The sequence below is a fragment of the Parus major genome, chromosome 1 (assembly GCF_001522545.3).
Source record: "Parus major isolate Abel chromosome 1, Parus_major1.1, whole genome shotgun sequence".
Classification (NCBI taxonomy): Eukaryota; Metazoa; Chordata; class Aves; order Passeriformes; family Paridae; genus Parus; species Parus major.
The window spans coordinates 73,158,170-73,170,213 of NC_031768.1; the positions used below are offsets into that span (position 1 = coordinate 73,158,170).

General features: G+C 36.8%; 1 protein-coding gene across 1 annotated transcript in view; it reads left to right on the plus strand.

The window, feature by feature from the left end:
- GUCY1A2 (guanylate cyclase 1 soluble subunit alpha 2) overlaps window positions 1-12,044 on the plus strand; it is a gene marked incomplete at its 5' end in the record, with an annotated part of 134,334 nt that overhangs the window by 103,552 nt on the left and 18,738 nt on the right. Inside the window, 1 exon segment of the mRNA XM_033515848.1 lies at window positions 5,744-5,898. Within this exon segment, the coding sequence (XP_033371739.1) occupies window positions 5,744-5,898 (155 nt within the window).

Below are 12,044 nucleotides of genomic sequence, written 5' to 3' on the forward strand. Positions count from 1 at the left end.
TTTTCATGCAACTACTGCCTTGTGCCAGCCCTGAGCTCTGCTCAGCTCAGCACAAAGATTTGAGCAGCTGTCAGTCAGTCACGTTATTGAGGCTTGAAAAGCTCCAGGTTGGCTGAATGGTGGATCACTTCTGCCCATGTTTGCTTTCCAAACTGTGTCACCTACTTCCCAGCCTGCCCTCTGTCCTTCATCTGTGTCTGTGTAAGGCAGACAGTTCTGAGAAAATGGATTTTAGGGCCTTCTGGATGCAGTTAACCTGTGAGGCAATCTGAGACTTCTCTTTCTAGCACGGGAGTGTGTTTTTCAGAGTGTGAGAACTGCTTATTAAGGTCTTCTTTCCGTGTGTGTGGTGGGAAGAAAGAATGCATGCTGAAATGTTCTTGTAATTCACATTTGAGGAGGAACTCTGAACATCAAACACCTTTTCTCTACAAAAATAATTTCTTTTGGCTCAGGAAATCCCTGACCTAAAAATTGCTGGTTGCAGAGAGAGAACTTTGGAAATGAGCATGTTTTTATGCCCTGTGCTTACCAGAAGATAGGTTACATGGTTACCTTTAGTGTAAGTTGGAAAGTCTGATTGCATGTTTTAGTATCAACTACTCTTTACTGGAAGACAAAAAGAAAGTTACCCACAGAATCTTCTTCCTACTTTGCCTTTCAATTTATTTCAATAATTCCTTTATTAATTAGACCACAGAAAAATGGTTCAAGCTGTAATGATTCCTGAAAGGAAAATCTTCTTATGTATATGGTGATATGCAAAAATATTTGCAGTTCTTTTCTTTTCAACTCAGAAGTCATTCTTCGCAGTCATACCCTTATGCAGTTCTCTATGCTGTGGCCTATGAGTCTCTTTTCTTCTAAATAAAGCATGAATTATGCTTTTAAAGTAGATTTGTAAGCCCATAACCAAGACTGCAAATATTTTTGCACAGCTCAATGTACATAAGAAGCTTGAGGAATAATTTAATACCCAGTTAATTTTCCTTTCAGGAATTATTACAGGTTGAACCATTTTTCTGTGGTCTAATTAATAAAGGAATTATTTTTAAATCTGCTAATGCAATGTCTCAGTTTTGACTGAAAGAGGAAATAAGGTTAATGTATTCTATTGGTTATCAACATGAAAACATATATTGGTCAAAAAAAATTTAGACTAGAGGATTTTAATTAAATTAAAATTAAAAATTTTAGATTATAGGATGTTTTAAAAAACATTCTTGAGTAGACAACTGCTACTTCTCAGACTGTCTTTCCACTTGTGTTTTAATTTTTGCCTTGAAAATTATGTGGAGGAATAAGGAAAAAGGAAGGAGAATACATTTTTCAGCAAGGGTTCAAAAGAGAAAAAATTCAAGAGCTTTGACCATAATGAAAATGATTGGATTTTTTTTATTTTTTTATTGTGGTAGTACTGATTAACAGAAAAAGCTACTAAGAAACAAATTAGCAATGATGAAATTTACTTCAGGCTTGCCACTGCATTTGTTTAGTATTATTAAAATATTCTTTGCATCTTCCCCATAAGTCAGTTGTATATGGGTTGTGAATTTTAGTGTTGCATTTACTCTGATCTCAGTTGAAATAGACTTTATTTTGGTGTAAGAGTGCAGTTTTCAGTATGGTGCCTAAGAAGGCATTCAGTCTATTGCAAGTAATTGAAATTGCACAGCAGATAAAAAAGAAACAAAACTAAACAAAGTGAAAACCCCAGCTTCTTCTAGAAGAAGAAGAAGAAAAATCATGCTTTGGAAATGAGGAGGTGTAAAGTAACATACAATTTTTCTAAGATTTGGGACACCAGAAAAATTCAGTAACAGATGTTCAGTTCAGAAAAAGAACCAGTATTTTTGTGTTGTTCATCCTTGTTCCTGTTTGTTTTTGACTTTCCTCTTGCAGTCCAGTCTGGACAGTCAGTTCTCATTGATACCACTTCTGGCACACTTCCCCATTAGATGATGACCAGTGCTCCTCATCTTTCCTTATGAATCTTCTTTATCACTATTTAACAAAATCAGTATCGTCCCTGTCACTCAGATATTAGACATTTCTGTTCTTTGAGCCTTATCCAGTAAGAAATATCGAAATACTGCTACTTTTGCTATACAAGTTTTGGAAGCTTCTTTCGCTTTGCACATAGCCATGTCTTTTCTATCACATTACATTGATCAATGCAGGCTGCTTTTCTTTTACACCTCTGACTCATCAGCTTTTCTCCAGTTCACTGTTACCACAGCTCTTGCAAAGATCAGATCTGTTAATCTCTTTTTTCTCATTTTCCATTGCACTCAGTTGAATTTGTCCCTCCATCTGAAAGATCTCTCACAGGTCTCTCAGTATTTTTCCCACCAGTTCATTTTCCCATTGTGCCTTCCAATGTCATGCTTTAGAAATGTCTTTGTCTTTTGTTGGTCTCTTCACTGTTCCTTTCCTATTGGAGGAATGGTATTAGCTGGTTGTTTTTTCCACAACCGTCTTCTCTTTGTGACAGTTTCCAAAGATCCATCTTTCCATTTGTGTGCATAATGCCTCTGGACTTTCGGGTTCAGCTACATACTTCCCTTTTATCTTTAGCCAAATAATTAAGGACATTCAAAGGAGCAGTTGGTACAGGTGAAGAGCATGCATTTTCTTAAAAATGATCCATTTAAGACAGTTAATAAATGTATAATTTGTACTACACATATATTAAAAGGGGTATACAGAGTTATGATAGACCAAAAAAAAATTTCTAGTGTTGCCACCCAATTTTCACTTTCTATTCTATTACTAATATTTAATGGTGACTGTTCTGAGAAAGCACTGATAAGGTGTACATGTACAATATAGCTTGGGAACTATAACTATATTTGTGTAACTGTTGTTATTATTGTTCTAAGTTCTAGGCAGAGTTTCTTTATTGTAAAGATAATGTGAAAGGTTGATGTGCCCCAATAAGTGCCTTCTTATTAATATTCTGATCACACATTTTTTTCCTTTGTAAAAATGAGCCTTAAGCTGTTAACACATCAGTTTTCAACTCGATGAGGAAAAGACCAGAACAACATATCTGCAAATGAATATTGAAAAGACACTTTCAAGTAAAGGCCTATTTCTCTAAAAAGGTACTATAGGAACAATGTAATGGTTATTCTCACTATAATAAGGCACACAAAGGAATACTTCAAGGCAAGAGCATCAGTGTTTGCAGGTGCTTTTCTTGTAGAGAACTATAGCATAAAGCAGATGTGGATTGTAAGGCATTCTTCATGTCATTTGTCTCTAAGGTTTATCGAGAAAGCCTGCATCAACTTTCTTCCACTAAATGAAAACTTCAGGTTTTGATGCTCTGTGTCGTTGAACCTGTGTTTTTGAGAATATGTCTACCTTTATAGTTGTAAGAACACATGTTTTTTAAAAAGCTCTTAAGATAGTACAGAAGAACCCCCACATCTGTCTCTGAAGCACTGAGTGATAAAAAAAATGTGGCCATGTAAAAGGAAGCAATGAAAAGGAAAGAATGAAAGTAACAAAACAACCAACAATAACTTCAGCTTTCACTGCATATATTGCAAAAGCAGGTTTTATTTTCTTAGTATCTTTTTTGCTGTCATATTTTCCATCCTCTCTAATGTATACTCTTATCCCTGAGTTTTTAGAGGAAAACAAAGCTAATAATTTTCTTACAGTTTCAATCTGGCCTTTACATGTGTACTCCAATGTTCTGTGGAAGAGGTCACAGCACACAGTTAATTTGTGGTTTTTAAATAAATGTGCAGAGTAGCAATGGAACAAATAGCTTTCATTAGCTCTGTTCCTAAAATTGTATTCAAAATTACTATTCACCTCCCATCTCACAAGAACAAGACATTGTAAATAGGTTGTTTGGTATTTACTGAAAGCTGATGGCAGGCTCGCTGTTGTGTGAGCAAGACTTCCTGCTCAGTCTTTCACTGAGGGCAGGTACTGACCTCACCTATATGGAGAAGGGCTGTTTATCCAATTCATGACTGAAGAAGCACTTTTTTTTTCACTGGTAATGGACAGTAGAGTTTAAATGTATGTTGTAGCAAAAGCATTGCTGTTGCTCCAAAAGATGACCAAAAATAACCCAAATGTTTTGAGTTAGCAAAGATGTTAGCAGGCAAACCGAGTTCATGGATGCTTCCCAACCCTATGGAAGACAGTATTTGAAAAATTTCAATGGCTGCCTTCCAAACCATAGCAAAGGTTTGAAAGTTCTATTAAAGTGAGTGATACTTATTCACAGATTAAAAAAAAAAAAACAAAAACCATCTAACAAAAAAAACAACCAAACAAAAAAAAACCCAGTCAAATAAACCAAACAACCTAGTCTGTAATTAAAAGCATTTTTGTGAAGATTGAGGGTTTTAGGCTGCCTGTGAGAATGTTTTAATTAGTATCACATTGAATGCAGAGCATGTCCTTAGGTTATGCAGGAGCTTACTGTATAGCAGATATAACTGTAAACTTATTGTCTGTGACATATAAGAGGGGAACAAAAGAGTGCTTAGCTGCATGGTGAAAGTCTTGGGCATGAGGGAAGAACCATAATCAGTGAAATAATGTGGGGTCTCACATGTTTGTAGAACTTCATAGACACCAACCAATGTTATCAAATACTGGCATTTTCTTTGGATAAAAAAGGGGTAACAATGATTTTTTATTTGTATTTGAGTCCATATGTATTTTGTAATTTAACAAAATAGAAAAATATAATAATAACCACAGTGGAATAACTGTGAATGAAGTCAAAGGACCATATTGAGTACACTTGTTAGGTAAGTCACTCATTCATACCCCATCAGAACCTCTTAGTAGCTGCTGTTTAATTCCTTCACCTTTTGTTTTGCAGCAGTCCAGTTGCTATGAGCAAGAGTATCCTCAGAAGATATAAATACCTTCTTTTTAATTTTTTACTGTTAAAAAGTTAACAAGAGAAAAAGACTTGCCTATTTGTAAAAATCATTTTCTTGGCAAACACAATTGTTAGCTAAAATGTATGCAGAATAAATCTCTGATTACTCACTCTGAAAGAAACTTGGATGATGACTGAGCTTTACAGGTCTATGCCAATGCCATATCTCAGACAGTTCCAGGGGATGATTGCTGAAAGTCACATAGGTTTTTCAATTTTCTGGGGATTTATTCCTCCTTATTATGAAGGGGATACAATTACCTTTAAAATCATTGGTGCCTCAGTCTTCAGCATTCTCAGCACTGCAGTATCTCTCTGTCTGACAAAGGGAGAAAGACCTTAGACCTTGAAGAGTTTGGAAGAAAAATACGAAGGAGATAAAAGTAACTTATACATTCACTCCACTTAACTACTCTTCCTGACAGATAAAAATTGGGTATTACTTTAAAGCCAGTGTTAGATGTTGTGGCAAAAATAATCTCTGTAATGTATTTATTTGTGTAATTAGGTGGCTGATATTGCAGTAACTCTGGATGATCCCATCCTATTCTGTTCATGATTTCTGTTTTGACTGTCACAGTCTCCAGCAAATGTGCACAGAAGAAAATAGTTTTAGTGAAAAGATAATAATCTTTTTGTTCTTTCTTTTAACTGCATCTGATTTAAGCTAGAGGAATAGAAGAGCCTGTTTTCTTCCACTTCACTCTTTCTTCTTTGGTTTATTCTTTATTTGAAAGGGCTGCCTTTAAACGAGGGCTAATGACATTACCATGGGTGGTCCAAGGGAGGCAGGCTGACATGGGTGTTGTGTTTTTTTTCCAGATGAGGATAGGCATTCACTCAGGTTCGGTGCTGGCTGGCGTCGTTGGTGTGAGAATGCCACGCTACTGCCTCTTTGGGAACAACGTCACCCTTGCGAGCAAGTTCGAGTCAGGAAGTCACCCGCGCCGCATCAACGTCAGTCCCACCACCTACCAGTAAGTGCTCTTAACCCTTTCCCCTTGTATCTATTTCAGCCTGTTTTCAGTTCCATCTTGTGACATGCTCTGTCCTCAACACGTGAAATGCAACAGAAAGTTGGTAGGGTTTCAGGACAGCTGGAAAGAGGTATTGCTTGGGGGATGTCTGTCTTTAGTTTGCAGGGTTTGTATCAGAACGAGCAAAGAAGTCAGGCATTGGAGGCAAGGAGAAAAGAACAGAAAAGCCAGCCATTCCTGCCTAAACAAATATGTAACAGAAGAAGTGGGAGATGTCTCACAAAACAGCGTAGTTTTATGCACTGTTACAGCTTTTGTCTGAGGATTTGGGTTCCGCCTGCTAAATACAATTCCTGAAAGAAAACATACTCCCATTCTCTCAGAAGGAAGTCTAGTTTTTCTGGTAAGGCCAAGCTTACAGAGAGATTTAATGCTTTCTTGAAGACAGAATTGCTTATTTAGCTCTGTAAAGACACACTTGATAGAAGCATTCTCATAACGTAGGAAAAAAGATTGAAAATGGCAAAGCATTATCACTAGAGCTTTGAAGAAATTATGCAAATGGAGAGAAGGCTTGATTGAATCTGGTTATGAGGAACAACTCCTAAGTAAAAGAGGTGTTCCTTATTGTTCAAATTTGACAGTTTGACTATTAGAATTTCTACTGCTTAGATTACAGCTGATGCACTCACTTTTTTTTGGCAGGATATCTCAATCTTCCAGTGTTCTAAATCTGAAGTAATTTTCTGAAGGTTTTGAGACTGTGTGGCAAATCTGTACACAGTTTCTCAAACAATATTGCTTTTTTTTTTTTATTCAGTACTGTGAATCTCAGTTATTTTCCCCCATAGCTATCTAAGTAAATAAAAATTTTAAATGGGATTTCTTTATCCAAGTATTGAAGTGTCTGCTATGCTAAAATATGAATCAGTCAGAAATTAAAAGTAATTAAACTAGTGCATAAAGTGACATTCTTCTGGAAAGCCTGGTCACTTGAGATCATATTTTGAGAATGAAGCGAGTGTAACAAATTGAACAAGAGGTATAATAGCTGAATAAGCTTTGTATCATAAAGTGAAGAGAAATAAATTCATACAGTTGTCTGGTAACATGGATGAGAAAGACAATCTTATTATTCTTCAATTCTATTGAAATCTAATCTATTATTGTTTGCAGAAAACATTTTCATTTAAATAACAATAAATTCAATAAATATATAGGAAATTTCTGTTTGGAATTTGGTATCATTTGAAATTTGTTTTGGGACCTTCCATACACGCATTCTACAGGCTTTAGCTGTTGGTAATCCACTGTGGGATAGGAGGAACCCTCTAAAACCTTGCTTGAATAGTCACCATAATTTTGCTTACCATTTGTACTCCAGTTACAAAAATTACACAGTAGCAGGGCCTTTGGTGTGTGATTTGTGGTCTGGCAAAAGGTGACCAAGGCCCTGTGGAGCTGGACTTTTCTGAACAGGATCAGTTCTTATAAAGTGCTGTTCTCCAAACTCAGATATTCTTCAAGCTATTCTGAAAGCGCAGTCCCTACTTTTTCAGAAGAGAGATCTTAGCGCTTCACAAATGTGCAGTGCAAAAATTTCAGGGGAGTGATTTCACTTGGGGCTTTGGTGTTGCTTCCTCATGTTTGTGTTCCTGAGAGCAGAAACTGGTGAGCTAGGCAGCTTTATGGAAATACAGCTAGGACTCTCTAGTATCTTTGGGACCTGTGGTGCACAAAACTCCCTTCATGCTGGGGCCAGAGTCACTTTCCGTGTACCAGAGCACAGTGCTAATTGTGTTGAATTTGGTTCTGAGTGATACAGTGCCTCCTCTGTGAGACACACATTTGGGGTCATCCTTGAACAGCCTGATCTAGCTGAAGAGATTTCTGTTCATTGCATGTGGGTTGGACTAGAAGGGCTTTAAAGGTCACCTCCAACCCCATTGATTCAATGGTTCTGTGACTATATTTTCTTTTCATCACAATGCTGATAAAAAGACTGTTTGAGGGCCTGTGTATGGAGCTTTTTAGCAATCTGTGTGTTTGTGCTGCCCTTTTTCTGACTCCTAATACAATGTGGCACAGAGAAGATGGCATCTCTTTACCTGTGTCTCCTCTCTGCCTGGCTGCCACTGGGCATGTTGTACCATGGCAGGTGAAATGTGAGTCACCTTGGAGAGCATTCTTACTAAGTCCTGTGTACCAAAACGTCAGTCAGATCTTCTCACCCTGCATATCTTTCAGCTTGTATCAAAAACGAGTCTACAGGTGTTTTTGCTTCCCTTTAATCCTAGAACTCCAGTATGAATAGGACCATTTTTTTCAAGATGGCTGAACTTGCATCTTATATGACCTTCATGTCCTGTCCTTACCTTGCAGAAAGTTATTAGTGTAGACTGTTGCTTCAAAAAGGGATGAAGGTGGAAAAAGCGACCGATTATGTAGTAATGCTGTAACACAAAATTGCAAAACGATACACAACAAAATGCAGAATTATTGGTATTTTTTATCTGTATGATTGTACTCAGTAAACAATCTGCTGTTAACGTGCTGAACAAATTCAGTGCTTGATTCAGAGACCTTGCAGTGAAAGTAACAGGCTAGACACAGGGTTTCAGGTAAAAGAAGTAGAAATGGCAAGAAAATACATGTTTGAATAAGATGCAGTTATCATTCAGGATGAGTGGATAAAAGCAGTGAGGATCAGGCTAGGAAAAATTTTATATTACAGGCTTGGGAAATGATGTGAAAAGGTAAAATGAATGTGCATGGGGCAACTTGAAAAGTTGATTTCAAACCATGCCTTCTGGCATAGTTGAAAGCTTGAAAACTAACAGGGAAGAAGTCAAGAAATGACACTGTTGACACAGTGGCCAGAAGAGACTGCAATTACAGAGTACTCAAAGGGGCAGAATTATTTAGAGTTTCTGAAGGGGATTTTTGACATTTAACACATTTACCTGGCGGCGTCCAAATCAAAAAGTAGTGATCTGACACATTCATATGTAACTATTCTTAAATATAATTCGTATGAGTATGTATTTATTGTGTATAAATAAAGTGATTCATCACAAACTGAAATGTATTTGACTTTATATTCTATTCAGTGCTTCTATTTGATCACCCTGTGCTGCTGTGCACTTCGTTAATACTGCTGTTAATATTTCTCTTATCTCAATGTTTTCCAAAGTAGATAATTTTGCAGTCAGTATGAAAACAACAGAATTTTCAATTATATGAGACTACTGGCATTTATCATCACATGTTTGTGTCTACAATGGCCCCTGATGGAAGTTGTGATACAAGTTTTATAAAGCATGCAGGTACTGGAAACGTGTCCAATACTTAACAGCTTTCATTTTACAGTAAAGATTATGCATCATAAAGTGTCATCAGCATTCAAATAATAATCACACTTAAGAATACCTATTATTGGTTACAGACACTTCCCTTCAAGCCTGTAATCTGCCTAAGTAAGAATCAGAGTCTAAAATGATAAGTACAAGGTGTGATGTTTGTTGCTTAGCAGCAGGAGTGAGCCTGGGGCAGCCTCACACACCTCCTGAATTTTTTTCTTAAATGAAGGAATGGAAAAGAAAAATAAAATAATAGGATAATTCTCATATCCTATCTCTTTTTGTTAGAAAGCAAGATCATTCCCACCGAGGAAGGGACAGAACAAGAATTTTAAAAGCTTTGAAAGATTTCAGGTTAGGAAAAGAAGGTGTCAAAGTTAATCAACTGCAAATCGGTGTTCAAGGAATTCTTCCTACCCTGAAACATGAACAAAGAGGACAAGCTGAGTGCAGAACTAATTCCAGGCAATTTATAGGAATGCTTGAGTACCCTGACCCTTGCAATTCAAGCTCTGAATTGTAAATTGTATATCCAACTATTTGAGTGAAACCCAGAATTCTGAACCTGTGAAAAACCTACTATAAAAATATCATTTCAATAGTGCCCTGAAGGGAAATTCACAGAAGTGATTCAGAAAATACAGCTAAGATAAATGCTTTGGGATATTTTCAGACTAGTTTTTTATGAATATTCCTGAACTGCGGAGGTTGTGTAACTTCAGCTTAAGACTTCTGAATATGGGACAATCTGGGAACATTTTTTATACAGTTTAAGCTGCAACATAATTTCCTGACTGTGAAGGATAAGATTGTGCTCTCAGGGTAGATTGTTCTCTCAGGCTTTCACAACTGGAAGTCTGACTTGTTCACAAAGTAGTGCCCTGAGAATGGTCCACGAGGTGAGACAGCCAACCAGAACTGGGTGCCACCACCCAGGAAATGTTCCAGGGCAGAAGGTTTTACACTGAATCTTCTCCTGAACCAGAGAGGAAGTGCAAAAAATGGATTGTATGGGATAGAGTGGATTGGTCAGCACCTGGTGTCCAGCCAAGGTCAGCCAACCACAGCGTGGCTCAGTCCCTAAGGATGTGCACTATTCATTCACCTGCTTAGCACAAGAACCTTTTGGTGCTCTTTGTACCCATAGAGAAGGAATTCAATAAACTTAGAAATGGCCATGACCATCAACTGCTATTGATTTCTTTTTAACATCACAAGTGGCCTAAAAGTAAGAGTCAAGATTTTGCAGAAAAACGTCATCACTGATATGCACTGGGAATTTGCAGATAACTTGTTTCTTTAGTATATACACAAAGATGTAAGAAATCAGAGTCAATTTCTGAATTATGATCTCATTCTCAGACTGGGAAGCCAAGTGACAGGACCAACATACTATTTAAGGAATTTGAAGAACCTGTTCTTAAGGAGAAAGCTAACAAGAGGTCATTTCCATCATGATGAAAATCTTTTTAATAATAGTATTCTATAAGCCAGAATTTTATTTTTATTTTTTTTCTTTTTGTTTTTCCCTTAGAAATGTAAAGTAATTTGGACAGAATGTAAGCATAAGTAACTTCCATTAACACTTACTTGGTAACAAAGGTTTCCTGCCATGTTTGCTTGAGAGCTGAAGTGTTATCCCAATGAAGGTCATCTGGACAATTTTTGAGGGTTAGAGGCTGATTCAGGCAGTGCATCTAATACAGGGATGTGGAGTCTATCACAAGCCACAGTAGTAGAGGAGTCTTCAAGAGACTAATTGTCTCAGTCCTGGAACATTTAATTGCAACCAAGTTACAATTCACAAAACAAGGGAAAATAAGATGGGTAATTAATATCTTGCACTTTTTTAAATTAGAGAATAGTATAAAATATCAACTAATCTTAGTGCCAGCCCTGAAATGAATAAAATAATATAGATATATTTTGCAGTTTTGGATTTGTGTAACTGTGACTAAAATTGCATGATGTTAGACTCTGATGAGGAAACCACTGATTTTACAAAGTCTGGTTGCTCCATAGTGAATAGTCAGTGTGGGGAAGAGTGGCTACAGTGAAAGCTTACAGATTTAGCTTGGAAAGATCTCTAAGATCTCAGCTGCTACATGCAGAAATCTCATCTGGGAAGCTGTGAAGAGTTATTTCAGTATATTAAATCTGTAGTTTGGACATACCAAATATTTACTGCAAACACTGAAGAGATGGAAAGAGAGAAGCTTCTCTGTAGAGTCCTCCACAAACATTCATGCAATTTAGAAAAGATTGCAGTATTTTGATCATAAAGTTGACAGTCTGGACCTTTGAAGCACATGCTAAATAAAGTTCTCCACAGAAGTTCAAAGGCAGAAACTTTGTTGGATTTATAACCCAGCAATTGTTTAAAAGCTGGAAGGAAAATGCCTTTATATGTCAATGAGCTCACACAGACTGTCTCAAACAAAAGTCATGAAAAATACTCAGTAAAAGAAGTGCCATTGCTTATACTGATAGTCCTGCAAAATTTTCCTGGCAATGGGGTTCATTCATTCATTTGCTTTCCAGAAATCAGCTTTACAGACATTAAATAATCTACCTATTACAAAATTCTGTGGAAACTTATAAAGTTCTTCCCAATTATGTTTTTGAGCTTCAGACTGATTGAGAGAAAGAATAAATATCGTTGGAGGGAAAAGAGGATGAATGCTTTTGTATATCCAACTGTGCTCAGAATTTACCATTGTCTCACAACTGCTCTTTTCAATGCTGCAAGAGATTGAGTACCACTAACTTAATTTACTTTATTTATTG